This window comes from Mytilus edulis, chromosome 12 (genome assembly GCF_963676685.1).
Source record: "Mytilus edulis chromosome 12, xbMytEdul2.2, whole genome shotgun sequence".
NCBI lineage: Eukaryota > Metazoa > Mollusca > Bivalvia > Mytilida > Mytilidae > Mytilus > Mytilus edulis.
In genome coordinates this window covers 8,268,800-8,285,381 of record NC_092355.1, presented here as the reverse complement: position 1 = coordinate 8,285,381, position 16,582 = coordinate 8,268,800, and the positions used below count along the sequence as shown (strand labels likewise).

Below are 16,582 nucleotides of genomic sequence, written 5' to 3'. Positions count from 1 at the left end.
AAACTCATTGAACCATGTGATCATCAGTTGTTCAGTAACATCCAGCTAGGATGCATGTGGAGCGGCCCCGGAATGTATACCTACCTATACATAGAGTATCTAAGCATTAACTCAACATAAAACTAACTTTATTAATGGTTTCTATGTACAAAATATTTAGACCGTGGTTAGTTTAGTTTAAAACAAGTTACAAGATATGGGTTTGATGGAGAATGTGACGCATCGTGTTAGAAACCAACTTGTCGAAACTTTTTAAATGACAAGTTGCTTGAATATTTTAAACTGATTGTCATAAAACTTCCTAAAAAACAGGCAAAAAATACTGGTAAGTCTTTCATACTTTAATGTTTTGTATTCTCATCAGAAGTAGCGAAAATGTGCTATAAATAATGTAAGGTGTATCTTAAAGAAATGTTATAAATAGCCAATTCAATAGATAGCGTTGAATTTGTGAAAAGAACGACTAAAAGTATTAATCGTGAATCCTGAAATGCGTCTGGTAAAATTGTTTATGATTAATACATACTTATTTAACTTTAATACTATAATTTTTTTTTATGATAATTACAAATCAGGAATTCGCCGGTTCAGAATCTAATGGGATTTTTCAAAAAAAAAACGTACACCAAAACGTAATGATTTGGTTAAAACGAACTAAATAATGGAAGTTCATGCAACCAATAACGTCGTGTTATTTTTATTCTGGTGTACCAACCAAAAAAGAAAAAGAAAGTCGAATTGAGAACTGCTATTAAAGAATTGTTTAAAAATGTTTAAACTGTATGCTCAAGTATAAATTATTATTTCTAATTATATTTTCAAATATTTTAGCATAAAGTGAACTTATACATTTTGATATTAAAACAGTCGTTGTTTAAATTATAAAAAGACCGTTGTATCCGTAAGTATAATGGGTGTGTTATTTGCAATAAATAATGGTTCATAAGTTTTCCGCTATCGACTCGATCTTTAAAAGCTTGTTAATACAATGAAACTGTGTTTTACTTAAAGGATGCATTTTTGCAGGAAATGTCTGGTGATTTGGATTTAGGGTGCACGTGCCATGATATGCATAATGCAGATGGATTTTGGAAAGATAATTTCGAAAGATCGTGCTCAAACCCGTTTCTGTCTTGTGGTAATAATAATTTTGTTGGTATTCCCTCTGAACTTAACAGATGTGAGACTTTTTCATCAAGTCCATGCTTGCAGTCAGCTTACACTGATGCTATCCATACTTCTGGTAATGCATCTGAACATGTGAATTACTCTGATCATTTCTTTTCCGAGGGTAGAAAACGATGGAATTGTGAAACATACTATGACAATAAAAATTATGGAAGTGAATTACTATCCGAAAACTGCGCATGTATATTATATCCTGGTCAAGGTTCGACAGGATACTGTTTCACTGATGACCCTTTTGAAATATTTGACAAAAACCAATACCAGTACAATGCTGATGATTTTTTGTCTTATCCATGTACCTGTGAAACATCATATGCCAATCAGCTCAAAGATTACCAAGCAAATCAAGATTCTACAAAAGGTGGAGCCACTTACTCGGGTGACAGCAATGGTAATTTGAGGAACAAGTTTGCAAATCGCAGTATTTATGATTATGGGTTAGTTTCCGAAAATATCTGGTCAATTAATGTATATAAGACAGGCAAGTTCATGGCAAGTTCGTGGCAAATAACATTGTATACATTTAAATATTGATATAGCACTGTATCAATTGAAAAGATCTGAAACACTTGCCACTTGACATGAACAATCTTGCAATGATATGATTTTCGTATTTGTAAACAAATTATCATTTTATACTTGGTTCATTGTAATCTACACATTCAATAAAGATAAAAAGCAGCATGATATGTATTAAATTTAGAGGTTGACAATTTTTAAGGAAGAACAAGCTATTTCTGCAACTTCTGTCATGTATTTAAATACATGTATACAGAATGCCTCCGTCACGGTACGGAACTTTATCGCTGTGTTGAAAACCCATTGGTGGCCTTGTGCTGTTTCAAGTCTGCACTTTGGTCGGGTTGTTGTCTCTTTGGCATAATCCCTATTTCTATTCTCAATTTTAGTTCCTCATAGTAAAATATAGGCAAAATTCTGGTATATTTATATTTATATGGCAATAAAACTTTGAATTGGTATAAAATATGTATATTGAAAGATTAATTGTCTTGTGCTTAATCAAAATCATATGAAACGATTTATTTTGGAATTTTATTGCCGTTAAATGAACTTTATTTATATACATGATATATGTCTCTGACCAAATTAAGTCCTGTATGCATGTCTTTTCAGTTGTTGGTGTGGTTTTTTTTACGAATCTACATAATATCGACAAATAATATTTCATTCAGTGATCGTTGGTCCCAATTATTTAAAGCTTAGAGTAACTTTCCAATTTGTTGTCGAAGTTCACAGTCATGATTAAATAGTTATAAAACAGAGCAGTATAAAAATGTTTCTAATTCAAAGACAGATTTAAGGGGCCCATGTCCTCCTTTTAAAGCTACATTTATGGTTTATTCAGACATTTATAGGTTCCAATCTGAGCTAAGTCAAGCCATAGACAGCCCCCCCCCCCCCCTTTTCTCCTCCCTTTTTAAATCCAGGATCCGCATCTGTAGATTATCAACAAATTACAAATCACACCCTCCCATTCACCAATAAATTCCAATTATTAGAATTGTTCGGTCAAATATTGCCTAGATATACGAAAACACTATTAAAACAAATTGCCCAATCTTTAATAATTTAGATACCATCCCCCTTTTTTAATATTCAAATTATTTGAATTCAAAATTAAGACGAATCCATGACAAGTCGCCCCACTGGCAAGTCGCCCCACTCCTAGTCGCCCCACTTTTTCACCGACTCGCCCCACTTTAAAAAAAAATGCCCCAACCTGGATCACCAACTCGCCCCACTTTTTAAAAAATCGCCCCACTTGTGAAATGTGTTAAATCCCGTTAATATTACTCCTGAAAACTCGCCCCACTGAATGGAAAACGATAAAATCTAGATTAACATATTATTAACCAGGATGAATGTAGTAAAGCCAACTCGCCCCATTCATGGAAAAGATGTTATCCCGTTGTATATAACTTAAATTCCGTAAATATTACTCCTGCCAACTCGCCCCACTTATAGAAAACGATAATATCTAGATTAATATATTATTAACCAGGATGAATGTATTAATGCCAACTCGCCCCACTTATGGAAAAAGATGTTATTCCATGAATATTACTCCTGCCAACTCGCCCCACTTGAAAGAAAACGATAATATCTAGATTTATATTATATTATTAACCAGGATGAATGTAGTAATGCCAACTCGCCCCACTTATGGAAAAAGATGTTATCCCGATGTATATAAGTTAAATTCCGTAAATATTACTCCTGCCAACTCGCCCCACTTATGGAAAAAGATGTTATCCCGTTGTATATAAGTTAAATTCCGTAAATATTACTCCTGCCAACTAGCCCCACTTATTTGCTATCCCATTGAAAACCTTATAGAAACTTCTTATATTATTCCGTTTTCCATTAAGTGGGGCGAGTTGGCAGGAGTAATATTAAACATGATTTAACCAATTTCACATGTGGGGCGATTTTTTAAAAAGTGGGGCGAGTTGGTGATCCAGGTTGGGGCGGTTTTTTTGAAAGTGGGGCGAGTTGGTGAAAAAGTGGGGCGACTAGGTGTGGGGCGACTTGCCAGTGGGCGACTTGTCCTGCTTCCATTAAGACAAGGTAATATGTATTCTTTTCTCCGTGAAACAACAAATTTAAATACAACAAGTCAATAGGCATTATTTTTCAAAAATGAGAATATAAATTAGATAAAAGTTTAACGTCAATCGTTGGTGTTCCCGAAGAAAAAGGAGGAGATACGGGTAGCTTAAAACTGATAATTAACGGGGCACCTGCGTGAAAGAGTTGTTTGGTCACATGACTCTCCCCGGCGACGAATGTTTATGACGGCAAAATAGTGATTTTACATTTAAACGACATGGATTTGTGACATCATTTAAAGTCCAATTTTCAGTTTTTATGCTTGCAGAGTTATCTTTTAACAGTGATAACTGAAAATCAGCAAGATGAGCCAAATACATGATGGGTAGGTCGTGTCGTAGGATCGTCCATGAAAAAAGGGGGAATACTTCCATCATTGAAAATTGTAACACATCCCTGTCTGTCAGTTTGAATTACAGACTGTAGAAAACTGTATTATATCTGTTTTTATTGTCATGTTGATTATATGCAGTGGCAACCCAAATTTACAAAATGTACATGTAGGGGTATGATTAATATTGACAATTGGCTAGCTATTTTTTTAAAACTCAGTAGCTGAATCACATTCATGGAAATAGTTTCATATACCACCCTCATCTAAGCCCAATACACCAGTGAACTTATTGCTATAAATGCCATAATGATTGTGAATAAGTTCTAAAATTACACAACTTCTTTTCAAACCATGTGAGTTCGTGGTCTAGTGGTTAAGACCGATGGCTACAGTGCTGAAGGTCCCGAGTTCGATTCTCACTCTGGGTGCTAAAAATATCAGCACATCAAAAGGGTAATTTTCACCCTCTCACACACATCTCTGGTACCCAGACCGGAGTTTAAACTAGAATGGGTACTTAGGGGGCCTCGGTTGGTCAAAGTTGTCCCTTACTTTGACCTGGAGATCAATCTGCTGATATATCTCTCTGGTTTGTCTGTTTCCACCGAGTGGCCCGGTGGTTCTCTCCGAGAAATTCGGCTTCCTCCACCATAATAACAGACTGCCCGGTGTCCTAGCACTCCCTTTGTGTTGGGTGGGGATTGATTGTCCTTGTAAAAATAATTGTCGTATAAACTTACGTTAGTGACACATCTCCATTATAATCCCGTTAGGGAGTGTACATGGATGCCACTGTACCCTCGCAGCTTTCGAGGGGTTCTTCGGATATCGGAGGCATTTACCAGTACATACATACATACCATGAGTTGTCAGCTATTTGGGGCCTTGTTCAAACAATATTATGCATACACATTTAAACCATAATAAACGCATCAAACAAAACTTTTTTTTAAACATTGCTTTACATACATGTAGGGGGTCTCATTAGAGCCTCTGAGGGTTCCAATCCCAAATGCTGCTTACTGTTTTGTCAGATTCTGGTATCCTGTTATACTTTGTATGTAAGCAATTCTCATTTTTTGTTAATTCTCCTGTCCTGCTAGACTTCATTTCCCGTTTTCACGGCACAATAATTCAACTTTCACATATCACGCTTACAAAAAGTTGGAAATCCTGTGTCGCGCTTAAACCCCAATGAGACCCACTACATACATTTTTTTGTAAATACGCATGTTACATGATTAGAATTTTTGAAATGTTCACTTTCAAAACTCTGCCCTTGCTAAGCTCATTACTGATGATCTTTGTTTTTCACCCGATCTCAATTTACAATCACAAAAAATGTACTGCAGTGTAAATGACCTATATTTCAACCACATATTTGTACATTTATACACTTATAGTCACTAGTCAGATAAGGGATACCGATTGGAAGATTGGAAATACGCTTACTGTCCACATTTGACTCTCATAATAAACAAACTGCAGCCTTGTACACGTAAATGTCAAAAACAGTATTTACTTTACCTGCGAGGCATCAAATTATTAAAACCACAGTCAAGTAATTGTACACAAAAATTTCTGCACTTATTTAAAGAATGATCACACATTTTACTTTTTAACTGCACATGATGATTAATTTGCATACACATTCAATATTTTTTAAGATTGAGTTGAACTTTAAATTTTCAGTGTCACAAATGCAAAGTATTTACTACTTATACATGTTATATAAATATGTTCCTAATGTTAGTGATTTGAATGTAATTATGTGTGCCTTCAACCATATACAATGTGTTGTGTAAATCATCATGATCATGTCTATTTTCAGACCCCTTGCTACATACTGTAGTCTTACAGATAAGAATTTGGCAGGGTATTTTTCTAACACCAAAATGCGACGCCATCTCAAAAAGGCTGGACTGGTAAGTATTACTGTACATTTAAATACTTCAGGTCAAAATCACCCTTTTTTAATCATTTGTTATTGTATACATCGAGGACATTTGCTAATCACTGCTAATTATATTGCATTCAATTTATATCAAATGCAAATTTTGCTCATGATTCAGACTTTACCAAAAAAATGGTATTTATTATGTTTTGGATCAAATTAGAAAACTTTAGGTGTTATTTAAATAACTTTCTTTTAAAAGATAATGTGAAATTCATTAAAAAAACATGAAATTAAAATTGATTTTTATAAAATTTTCAGGTTGACAGAAGAGGACAGATCATATCTGAAAACCAATACAGACTAAACATGGCTAGGAAAGAACACAAAAAACATGTGAAAGACTTACTGGCACAGGCTATTGTACATAAAACATTGGATATAGAGAGGAACAGACAAGTAGAAATTAAAAGGAAATTAGAAGAAATTGCCAAACTAGAAGTTGTCAGGAGAGTAAGGGTAAGTGATAAATGTGATAGGTGTCAGAAGATAAAAGTTTTCATTTTTACTCAAAGTTTTAATGTCATCAGAGTAAGCTTAAATGTCGCCGCTATTTTATTGGACTTTCAAAAATACAATTAATAAATGTCAGTGATGTACTTGAAGAATTCATTGATTTCTCAAAATAGCTGGTTGAAGGACACTTCACCATTGTTCACCAGAAAGACTATTTTACCAAAAAGTATCACTCATGCTAAATTAAAAGGTAAGAGATTTTGGGGACATTTCTTTTTCACTCTCGAAACAAAGAAGTAAACTGTGAACCTCTGCCCCTGCGCATTGAACAAAGGTGATTGCTCAAGTTGATGGGGCTCAATGAATTCTACTTATCTTCTGCTTAATGAGTATGACTGTCCAAGATTTCAATTCTGCTCTGGATTTCATATTGACGCTCTTGTTTTATCAATTTTTGTTTAGTACATACATCAGTTCATTAGTTTTCTTGTTAAAATAATTGTTGTCAATTTGTCATTTTGACACATATAGCTTACTTAGCAGTAAGGATTTTCTCATTGTTGAAGGATGTACATGTACAAGGTCGTACATGTATAATTTTTAACTTCTGTGTTATTAATTTGTTCTCTGGTAGACAGTGGGTTCTCTGATTTTCTAATGATCCACCCAATTGAACTGTTGTAAAATTTCTTTCTATCTTATTTGTATTTAACAATCAGTAAATAAAAGTCTCAGTACAAGATAAACCTCAGGGACTTAGATATGCTGGAGAATAGTAGCACTGAAGAAAACTGAATATATACTTCTTTTTATTTTCTCGATAGGTTTTAAACTTTCAAAGATAAAAACCTGATAAATTGATTTCTTTATCATTCAATGTCTTTCAAATAAGGTGTGGGTTGCTCAAAGGTTAGGATAGTTTAAACAACATTAGATTTTTAAACATGTTAAAAGAGTCAATTCTTTTTGAATCTGTTTATGATTTAATAATTGACACTTTGAATTTAAACATAGATTCTTTTTTTTATTGAAGTTCAAGCTTGCATGCCTCTTTGCCATAATTCTGTAAAATTAAATTGCTCCTGTTGCTTATTCTTTCAATATTTAATATTTCTTGTCTTCTTGAAATTTAATTGTGTTTATCTAAGCTTTCATCATCATATTTCTTGTCTGTCTTTAAACCTATAACAGATAACAGTTGTTGAATTCAGCCACATTCTTTATGTGTCTATCCGAAGCCAGGAGTCAGTACAAATGTAATTCAGTACATGTAAACGTTGTCAATTGTTCTAGCTTATGTTCAATTATGTCATATTTTGTTTTTCTTTAATTGTATTACTACAAATAAGACTGTTAGTTTTCTCCTTAAAGTTATTTAGATTATTCATGTCAGTTCCTTTTATAGAGGACTATATTACAGTATGGGCTGTGATCATTGTTGAAGGCTGTACAGTGACCTATATCAGGGATCTCCATGGCCTGTTTAACGATGGCGCCCCGCCATCGTTCAAATGTCTTGCGCCATCGTCAAATGACTCGCTCCATCGTTAAATTATCTTGCGCCATCGTTAAATTGTCTTCCGCCATCGTTCAAAACTTCATCATTTTTTGTAGCCCGACGCCATTTTTTTTATCAATTATAATCAAATGCATGTAATTGCATAACCCTCAGGCTTTTTGTGTTATAATCCAACACAGTTCTAACGCCTGAGGGATATCCGGATTAAGATCGCTAATCACTTGTACCTGAGCTTGTACAGGTAGATCAACAAACCAGACAGGAGAATACTATCTGAGGATAGACGATCCATTTGTCGAATTAATCAACTAAGTTTCAGCAAATGATTATGATAATTTGGATTAAATAAATAAATTAATAATCCAGTTACAAAGAAAACAGTTTAACAAGTCGAACACGTGCTTTATTTTGACTTACGCAATCAGCATCCCCCCTTTTTTAAGAAGTACAAAATAAGACGCAAAACAGTAAATATTATTTCATCACAAATAACTCGAGTACTGCTGTAACGATAATTTAAAATGACTTTAAAAGTTTAAAAGTAAAAACTTATAAATATTTCCTGTAAAGAAATATCGTATCGTAATTCCGAATTCATTTCGTATATTACAATCAAATTGATACATCCGCGTTTCCGGTTTCTATTCAGACTCGAAAGATGCATGTTGCACAGCATCAATTTGTCAGATAAAGTCATTAAAAACCTTTTCATTTGCTTTACAAATCTCTTTAACCTTTTACATAACCCGTACGAATCGTTTTGTTGTTGCTGCAAATCAGCCATACCGGTAATGGGTTCTGAATTTGACAGTGTCCATGAAAAATAAGCTTCCACATCATATGATTTTTGACCCCCATAACAATTACCAAAAATACAAGAGATCTACATGGGGACCTTCATGACAGCTTTTGGTCATTCTCGACTAAGGGGGGACCATGAAGACTTGGTATTTGAATGGTTAAAAACGGCAATAAATGAACATATTGACACTTCTAATTCTATAATGAAAATTCAAATAAATATAATTTCAATAAGCAATGAATTAGCATGTTCACCATTCCTTGTATGGAGGGATAACATACTTCCGATCGCGCTACACTGTACAGCGTATACACGGTTTGTAATGGTGAAAGTTCCTCCATGGTTCAATTTTCATCCATGGAGATCCCTGCTATATATCTGTTAACTTCTGTGTCATTTGGTCTCTTGTTGAGAGAGAGTTATCTCATTGGCTATCATACCACATCTTCTTTTTCATTATCATATATTCAGTATGTGGTTTTTTTCGCATTGTAATGCTTTATGCAATTCATAAATTAGGCCGTTTAAGTGTTCTAGTTTTTTTTTTTTTACATTGTCATAAATCAGGCTTTCTATAGCTGACTATGCGTTATGGGCTGTGCTCATTGTTGAAGGTTGTACTGTGACATATAGTTGTACATATCTGTGTCATTTGGTCTCTTGTGGAGAGTTGTCTCATTGGCAATCATACCACATCTTTTTTCTTATATAATGTAATTCCTTATGAAATCTGATCTTTATCATTTTTACTCTGATGGATAGTTGGTCTATTTTTTGCAATCATTTCCCATCTCCTTATTTTTATGCTAATGATCAGAACAGCTGGATCAGAATGCCATGGTAGAGGGGATATTTAAAGTGGTCTGGGGTTTTAATTTTCAAACCAGTATGACAGGGAATGCCAAGAAATCACACCTCACCATTTTATAGTCAGTGTCTATAGATATATAACTACATGTTCATACTGTATATGTTTTTCTCAGCATGATTATCACGAAGAATGATGGAAATAGTTGTTAAATTAAACATTAAAAAGAGTATAAATAAATATTGACTGAATGTTGTCATGCTTATGTATACACCCTGTCTTAACTAATTGTGAAAATAAAGAATAATTTAATAATTCATGGTAACAATTCTCCAGTCAGGTATAAAACAGATCTACTTGAAATCCAATATTATGTCATATTGATTTTTAAGTAATCTACTTTTCTTTGTTTACAATCATGTAGTAGTTATGTGTTTATGTAATCATGTGGTTAAACAAATACATTTATTAGGATTTGTTTTGGTAAAGGAGATTAAAATACACATTTTCAGTTTTCTAGGTGTGTCATTAATCTAATCAACACATCTCCCATGAAATTTTACACATTGATTTTTGTATCGATTTGAAAATTGTGATTCAAGCAGCTAAAGTTAAGTTCATTAGTGTTCAAAACAACATAAAAGGGGGGGGGGGGGGGGGGGGGGGGGCAATACCTTTTTATGTTAACCTGTTTGGGGGGGGGGGGCAATTACCTTTTTATGTTAACCTGTTTTGGCCTTTTTCAAGGTGTTGTTAATTGTTATCTGAGATCAATTTAAACTGTTATCTGTTTTCAATCCACTTTGTTAACTGTTATCAGCATTTCTGCATTTTTCTTAACTGTTTTTGCCAAAATCGAGGTGTTGTTAACATGTTAACGACCCCCCTATTGCCCCTCCTCGATCAACATACATGACATTCAATGTTTTTTTAGGTAGGGATTAGCACATCAAGTACCCCACCCTTTATATATATTTTCATATATTTTAAATGGTTTATTGAAAATATATACCTTGTCATATATCAATTAACGCAAAACAGACCCATAGATATATTTGGATATTTTCCATCTTCTGGAACATTATATTTAATTAGTACACAGAATTTTTTGGGGGACCGCTCATCACCATGATTATTTTTTTAGAAGCAAATTAAAGCAATTGTAATAAAAACATCTTGCTTTTCCAATAAATTAGTCACATCTTTCGATATTTGCCCTTTTTGTATCTTTCATTATGAAGACATTTCTTCAGCATTCACAATGAGGAATCACCAAGTTTTTCATCTCATGTACTGTATACCTTTTCTTTCTCAATCTCTCAGATACCAGATACTGTAAGTCTATCCCACATATATACACCTGATATAAACATACACTGGTTTTTTTTAAAACAAATTCAGAACTTTCATTATTCACTATTTCATTTTAATACATTATGTCATACTTTCTCAATTTTCACACTTTTCAGTTAAAATCATACTGTCAGTTATTTCCAGTGCTTCCTTTTTAAGAATTATGGTAATTCTCTCTTTTGTTTATTTCAATATTTTATATCTAATATTTTTTTTTGTTATTGCTTATGAAAATATGGAATAAAAAAAAGCTTAGTATGTATGTATGGTAAAATGTATGCAAACAAATTCAAAGAAAAACAAAGTTAACGTATTTAAATGAGAACTATTTTGTGATGCTTAGGCAGACACAAAGAAGAGGAGTGATTCAACTCTGATGCCTTTGTTGACCCCTAGATTGCGACCTCCATCAGCTCCAGAATCTGTACAGGAGGAAGAAAATGTTCTTACTCCAGGGTCATTGGTTAGTGGATAGTCATGTGATCTTGTTGTCTGATTGAATTAATCTTGAATTGAATTTGAATGTATTGACGCTTAATCAGTGATGAAATTTGCATATATATGCAAACGTTTATATGTATAAATAGAAGCTTCTCTAACCATTGTGATGTGGAGATGTATTTACAATGTTTTACATGAAAACAAATATTTGTTTTTTTGTGTTTTGTGTGTTAAAATCTTTGAAGTTGTAGACCCTATCATGGTAATGTTGTACAAATATAACAAAGGATCAAAATTTTTAAAGTTAATTCATTTTTCATAAGTATAAATGTACTTAAATTGTATCTTAATATCTCAAAAATAATTAGAATGACATTTTCATATGTACATGTATACAGAATATTTGGAATAATTATACAGCATTAAAATCATCAACTTCTCTTTTACAGCCATTGATTTAATTAATTTCATCTTTTTTTTTAATGAGTTAATTGGCATTGATTTGCTTTTCAGATTTAAAGATGTGCAAATCAATATTTTTCTGACCATTATAAGTATACAGTTCTAATAATTACTCTATTTTATATACATGTATGATCAAATATAAGTTGAAATTTTATCACAAATCAAATATTTTTTTTTTAAACTATTTTTTACCAAACTAACATCTGACCAATTTTTGTCTTTCAGACTTAGTTTGTCAAAAAACATCCATTCCCAAATTCAACTTTAAATTGATATTTTTGATGTTGCTTTTTGTTTGAAACATACCATGAAAGTTTCTGTTTATACTGTATATCAACTTATTTTTGTGAGCTATTTATTTTCTCGACTGCTTCTGAGAGTAGAAAAATAATGTGAATTTCAATCGTCACGAATATGGAAAACTTGGATCTTTCCTTTTTAAACTACATCCAGTAAATAAGAAAATCTCGAAATTAAATAGTCAATAAGTGGAGAAGAAAAAGTAAAACAAGAAAATAGTCGCGAAGTGGAGAAGAAAAAGTAAAACAAGAAAATAGTCGCGAAGTGGAGAAGAAAAAGTAGAACAAGAAAATAGTCACGAAGTGGAGAAGAAAAAGTGAAACAAGAAAATAGTCACGAAGTGGAGAAGAAAAAGTAAAACAAGAAAATAGTCACGAAGTGGAGAAGAAAAAGTAGAACAAGAAAATAGTCGCGAAGTGGAGAAGAAAAAGTAGAACAAGAAAATAGTCGCGAAGTGGAGAAGAAAAAGTGAAACAAGAAAATAGTCGCGAAGTGGAGAAGAAAAAGTAGAACAAGAAAATAGTCGCGAAGTGGAGAAGAAAAAGTAGAACAAGAAAATAGTCGCGAAGTGGAGAAGAAAAAGTGAAACACTAAAATAAGTTGGTTTACAGTAGTCTATTCCAGATACTAACCAGCTATTGTTTTTTTCTGCTTATTTCTATAACACTATGCTGTATTTGTGTGTTTTGCTTTAATCCTCAGGCTACTAAATTCAGAAAAGGTGATGAAGATATATTACCTTACTTGTCACCAAGGTCAAGTCGACCTCAGAGTAGATCGGGTAGATATCGTCCACAAAGTGCCCCGGCAGACAGACAATATAATGATAGTTATGACGCTGACGTGAGTATTCACATGGTTTTTAATTGGTATCAAAACTTAAAATTGATCTTAAACAGGAAACAGGAATATTATTGGAACACAGGCCTTCATTAGAAACACTCCAAACACAGAATTTTAAGGCATTCGTGGATGGCTTACATAAATGACTGAAGTACTATGAATTTTGTTTTATATCTGAGTCAGAAAATTAAAATTCAGCATAAATACATGTATACTTTACACTTATTTATACTACAATTAATGTATACTGCTAATAAAAAGTTTTGAAGTGCTTTATATTTTTTGTGCAGTCAAGTTCGCCATTTCAGAATCAAATGCATTCTGGGTTTTATTTTCAAAAGCATACACCAACATGTTGTGATTGATTTAGAATGTTTTAAACAAACTGGAAATTGAACCAATAATGCAATTTTGTTTTCATTTTGGTGTAAGAACAATGACATTACCCAAAGTCCTTTAGATTCTGAAAAGGCTAATTGCATTGACTGTATACTAATTTGTGAGTATTAATCTAAGAATATTTCCATTTACTACCTTACAAGGACAGATAACTGGCAATTACATTATATAATATTAATAGAGTTACCTCAATCAACATAAGTTTAATGATGCATTTTATCTAGGTAAGGGTCCATATAAAAATCTATAACCTGCTTTTATATTCTAAATAAGATATGAAAAATTGTATAAATTTACAAGCTCTCCTGACCCATTAATCACCTTTTGTATGATTTAGTATTTTATTTCCATTTTCTGCCTAAGCAGTACGTACATATAATTGGCATTTGCTTTACAATAAATTATATAGGACATTCATTAGTGGAGTTATCTCCCTTAACATGAGTTTTATAAAAGTGCATTCTTTTGGATTTATATTTCACCTTGTAAGGGTCCTTATAAAAAATAATATCTGAAACTCAACATGCTATTGTGTTCAAAATAAGGTGTAAAAAATTGTATTTCTAGGCTCTCCTGACCGATGAACACTTTTTGCTTGATGTGATATTTAATTATACAAATGTATAATGATATATGTTACTATTTCAGGTGATATATGTTGATGATGAGGGCCGTCCAGTGACTCCACCTAAAGATCTACAGGAAGATCATAAAAGAGAAGAAATTGATACCAGACATCTATATGCTGTACGTATTTTGTGGGACAAAAATCACATTTCAAAGCTGGTTTAAATTCAAAATGGTAGACTTTTTGTATGTTTACACTTACAATAATCTATAACCATTCTAATTAAAGCAGTTATCATGGCCATATTTGAATACAAAAAAAGAAAATGTAGGTCATTATTTCTTAAGACCAAAAGGAATTGCAAAGCATCTAGAGGTTATTTGAGTACCATTTTTAACTTGTAGTTGTAGAATTCAAAAAATATTTCGCAAATTAAAAATAGTAATAAATGAGAACCAAAAGATGCCCAAGGAACATTCAAATTAGTTAATAAGTCAAAATTAAACTCACAACGCTGTTGCTAAAAAAGCGATCAGAAACAATAATAATCAAAACAAAACATGAAAACTAAAGACCCAGCAACACGAACCCCACCAAAAACTGGGGTGATCTTTTAAGTGCTATGGAACTGTAAGCAGAACTGCTCCACATGTGGATACCTGTTGTTTAACACATAACATTTAATGAAAGATGTTTTGACACATGTTTAATATTTTTACCTTTAATTTGTTTTCATTTTAGCTGGACTCTGCTGCTTTGAAAAAATATGCTTTAACATTGTCAAAAATAGAACAAGGTGAAGGAATGACATCACCATATCTGATTTCACAAGTTCCTTCTCCACCAAGAAGTGCTAGAGTTAGTTCCAGGAACAACTACAGGGATGCTAGGTTCAAGTCCCGCCTCCAAAGACCTAGAACAGCCAATAGCTTGAGTCCTTACAGAAGTACCAGGACTGGAGCTGTTCAGGTAATTATCTCCCTTTGTTGTTACTAGGAGACTAAGGGTATTGAGAAGTTTGGAGCAAAATACAGCTGGATTATTCAGAACCAGTAAGATCCAGTCAAATTAAGATATTCTTTTGATTTTTAGAAATCAAATAACTCTTCAAGGTATATAATTGATATAAATTTTTTTTCACATGCATATTTAACATGTTAACAGAGTGTTTTTTTAAGAACTTCTAGTACTTCTGTTCTAAAAAATATGCAAGGATTTAACTTATATTGTTGCAGTTTAAGGAAACAGATAAATTTAAAGGTGTTTACCAGAAACCTGTGACAAATAAACTGGTAGAAGTACGTTAAACATTTTCTATAGAAACACTTCCTCATTTCAAATTTTGGTTAATTGCAATTATTTTATTTTTGTCAATACTCTTTTGTTTTTTTTTCAAAAATTGATTTCTTTATATTGCAAGAAAACACTCACAAAATCTGTATTATGTGTTACAAACATAAATATTTAGAGTTATCCAGATGAAATGATTAATTTTTATTATTTTAAAAGATTACTCACCTCATCACTTGGCATCTGTCTAATCTGTTTGTCTTCTGTTGTCGGTTAACTTTTACAAAATACCTTCTCCTTTGAAACTGCTGGGCCAAATTTAACCACTTGACCACAATCATCATTGGGGTACATACATTGTAGTTTCAAAAATGTGTCTGATGACCCTTTCTAACAACCAAGATGATGGAAATGGCTAAGAAAAAAACATGGGGGTAAAAAGCAAGTTTTGTCTTTTTTAAAAACTGGTAAAAAAAGAACATGGGGGTAAAATGCAAGTTTTGTCTATTTTGAGAAATCTGACAGAAATATTTAAAATTTTGAGCTCTACTTACTGTCCATTTACATAAAAATTGTCAGGTGACTTCTTTGGGGAGATATGGCCATGAAAGGACAAACTTGTCTTAGAATTTCTACATATTTAAACTTGTTTCATTATTACAAGACAGATTGTGATTTTCTAGCTTGAATTCAGAGATAAATGGGAGGTAGCTGACAAGAAAGTTCACAAAAGTCCATCTGTACATGTAGGTCAAAGCATGATTACTATATATAGTAGTAATCTGGCATGGGTCTATAAATAGATTGGTATTTCATTGGTCTATGAATAGATTAACCCAGACCAACCCAAACATCGTCGGACCGCAGGTCATGACCTGTAAAAAACTTGAAGGTCCGCCACCATCCTTTGAACTACAGGACCTCCTGTCCTGTACATTTTTTGCAGCATGCAGTATTAAAATTGGGAAAAATGTGTTGCTATATCAAACACAAAATATGGTTTTCCTCCCGAGATCAATGAAAAGCATTTGTCTTTATATTAATTAGGATCGCGGAAATACCCTAGTCATATATATAGATATATATGGCAACACAAATAGTAACCCAATCAGAACATAATAATATAAAAAGCAGCCAATGAAATCACGCTTCCATTGACACGCGGCGAGATTTTCTTGTCAACTATTTTATGCATTCCCTGAAAATCGGCATTTCTGATATGACTTCTTCT

General features: G+C 32.8%; 1 protein-coding gene across 1 annotated transcript in view; it reads left to right on the top strand.

The window, feature by feature from the left end:
• Positions 1–218: 218 nt before the first annotated feature.
• The window catches only part of LOC139497388 (titin homolog), a 61,820-nt gene continuing 45,456 nt past the window's right edge, over positions 219–16,582 (top strand). The window contains exons 1-8 of the mRNA XM_071285601.1: positions 219–325; positions 1,027–1,625; positions 5,985–6,078; positions 6,369–6,566; positions 12,954–13,094; positions 14,142–14,240; positions 14,803–15,030; positions 16,035–16,097. Coding sequence (XP_071141702.1) covers positions 1,030–1,625; positions 5,985–6,078; positions 6,369–6,566; positions 12,954–13,094; positions 14,142–14,240; positions 14,803–15,030; positions 16,035–16,097 — 1,419 coding nt within the window. The 5' untranslated portion in view covers positions 219–325; positions 1,027–1,029. The remainder of the gene's footprint in view (positions 326–1,026; positions 1,626–5,984; positions 6,079–6,368; positions 6,567–12,953; positions 13,095–14,141; positions 14,241–14,802; positions 15,031–16,034; positions 16,098–16,582) is intronic.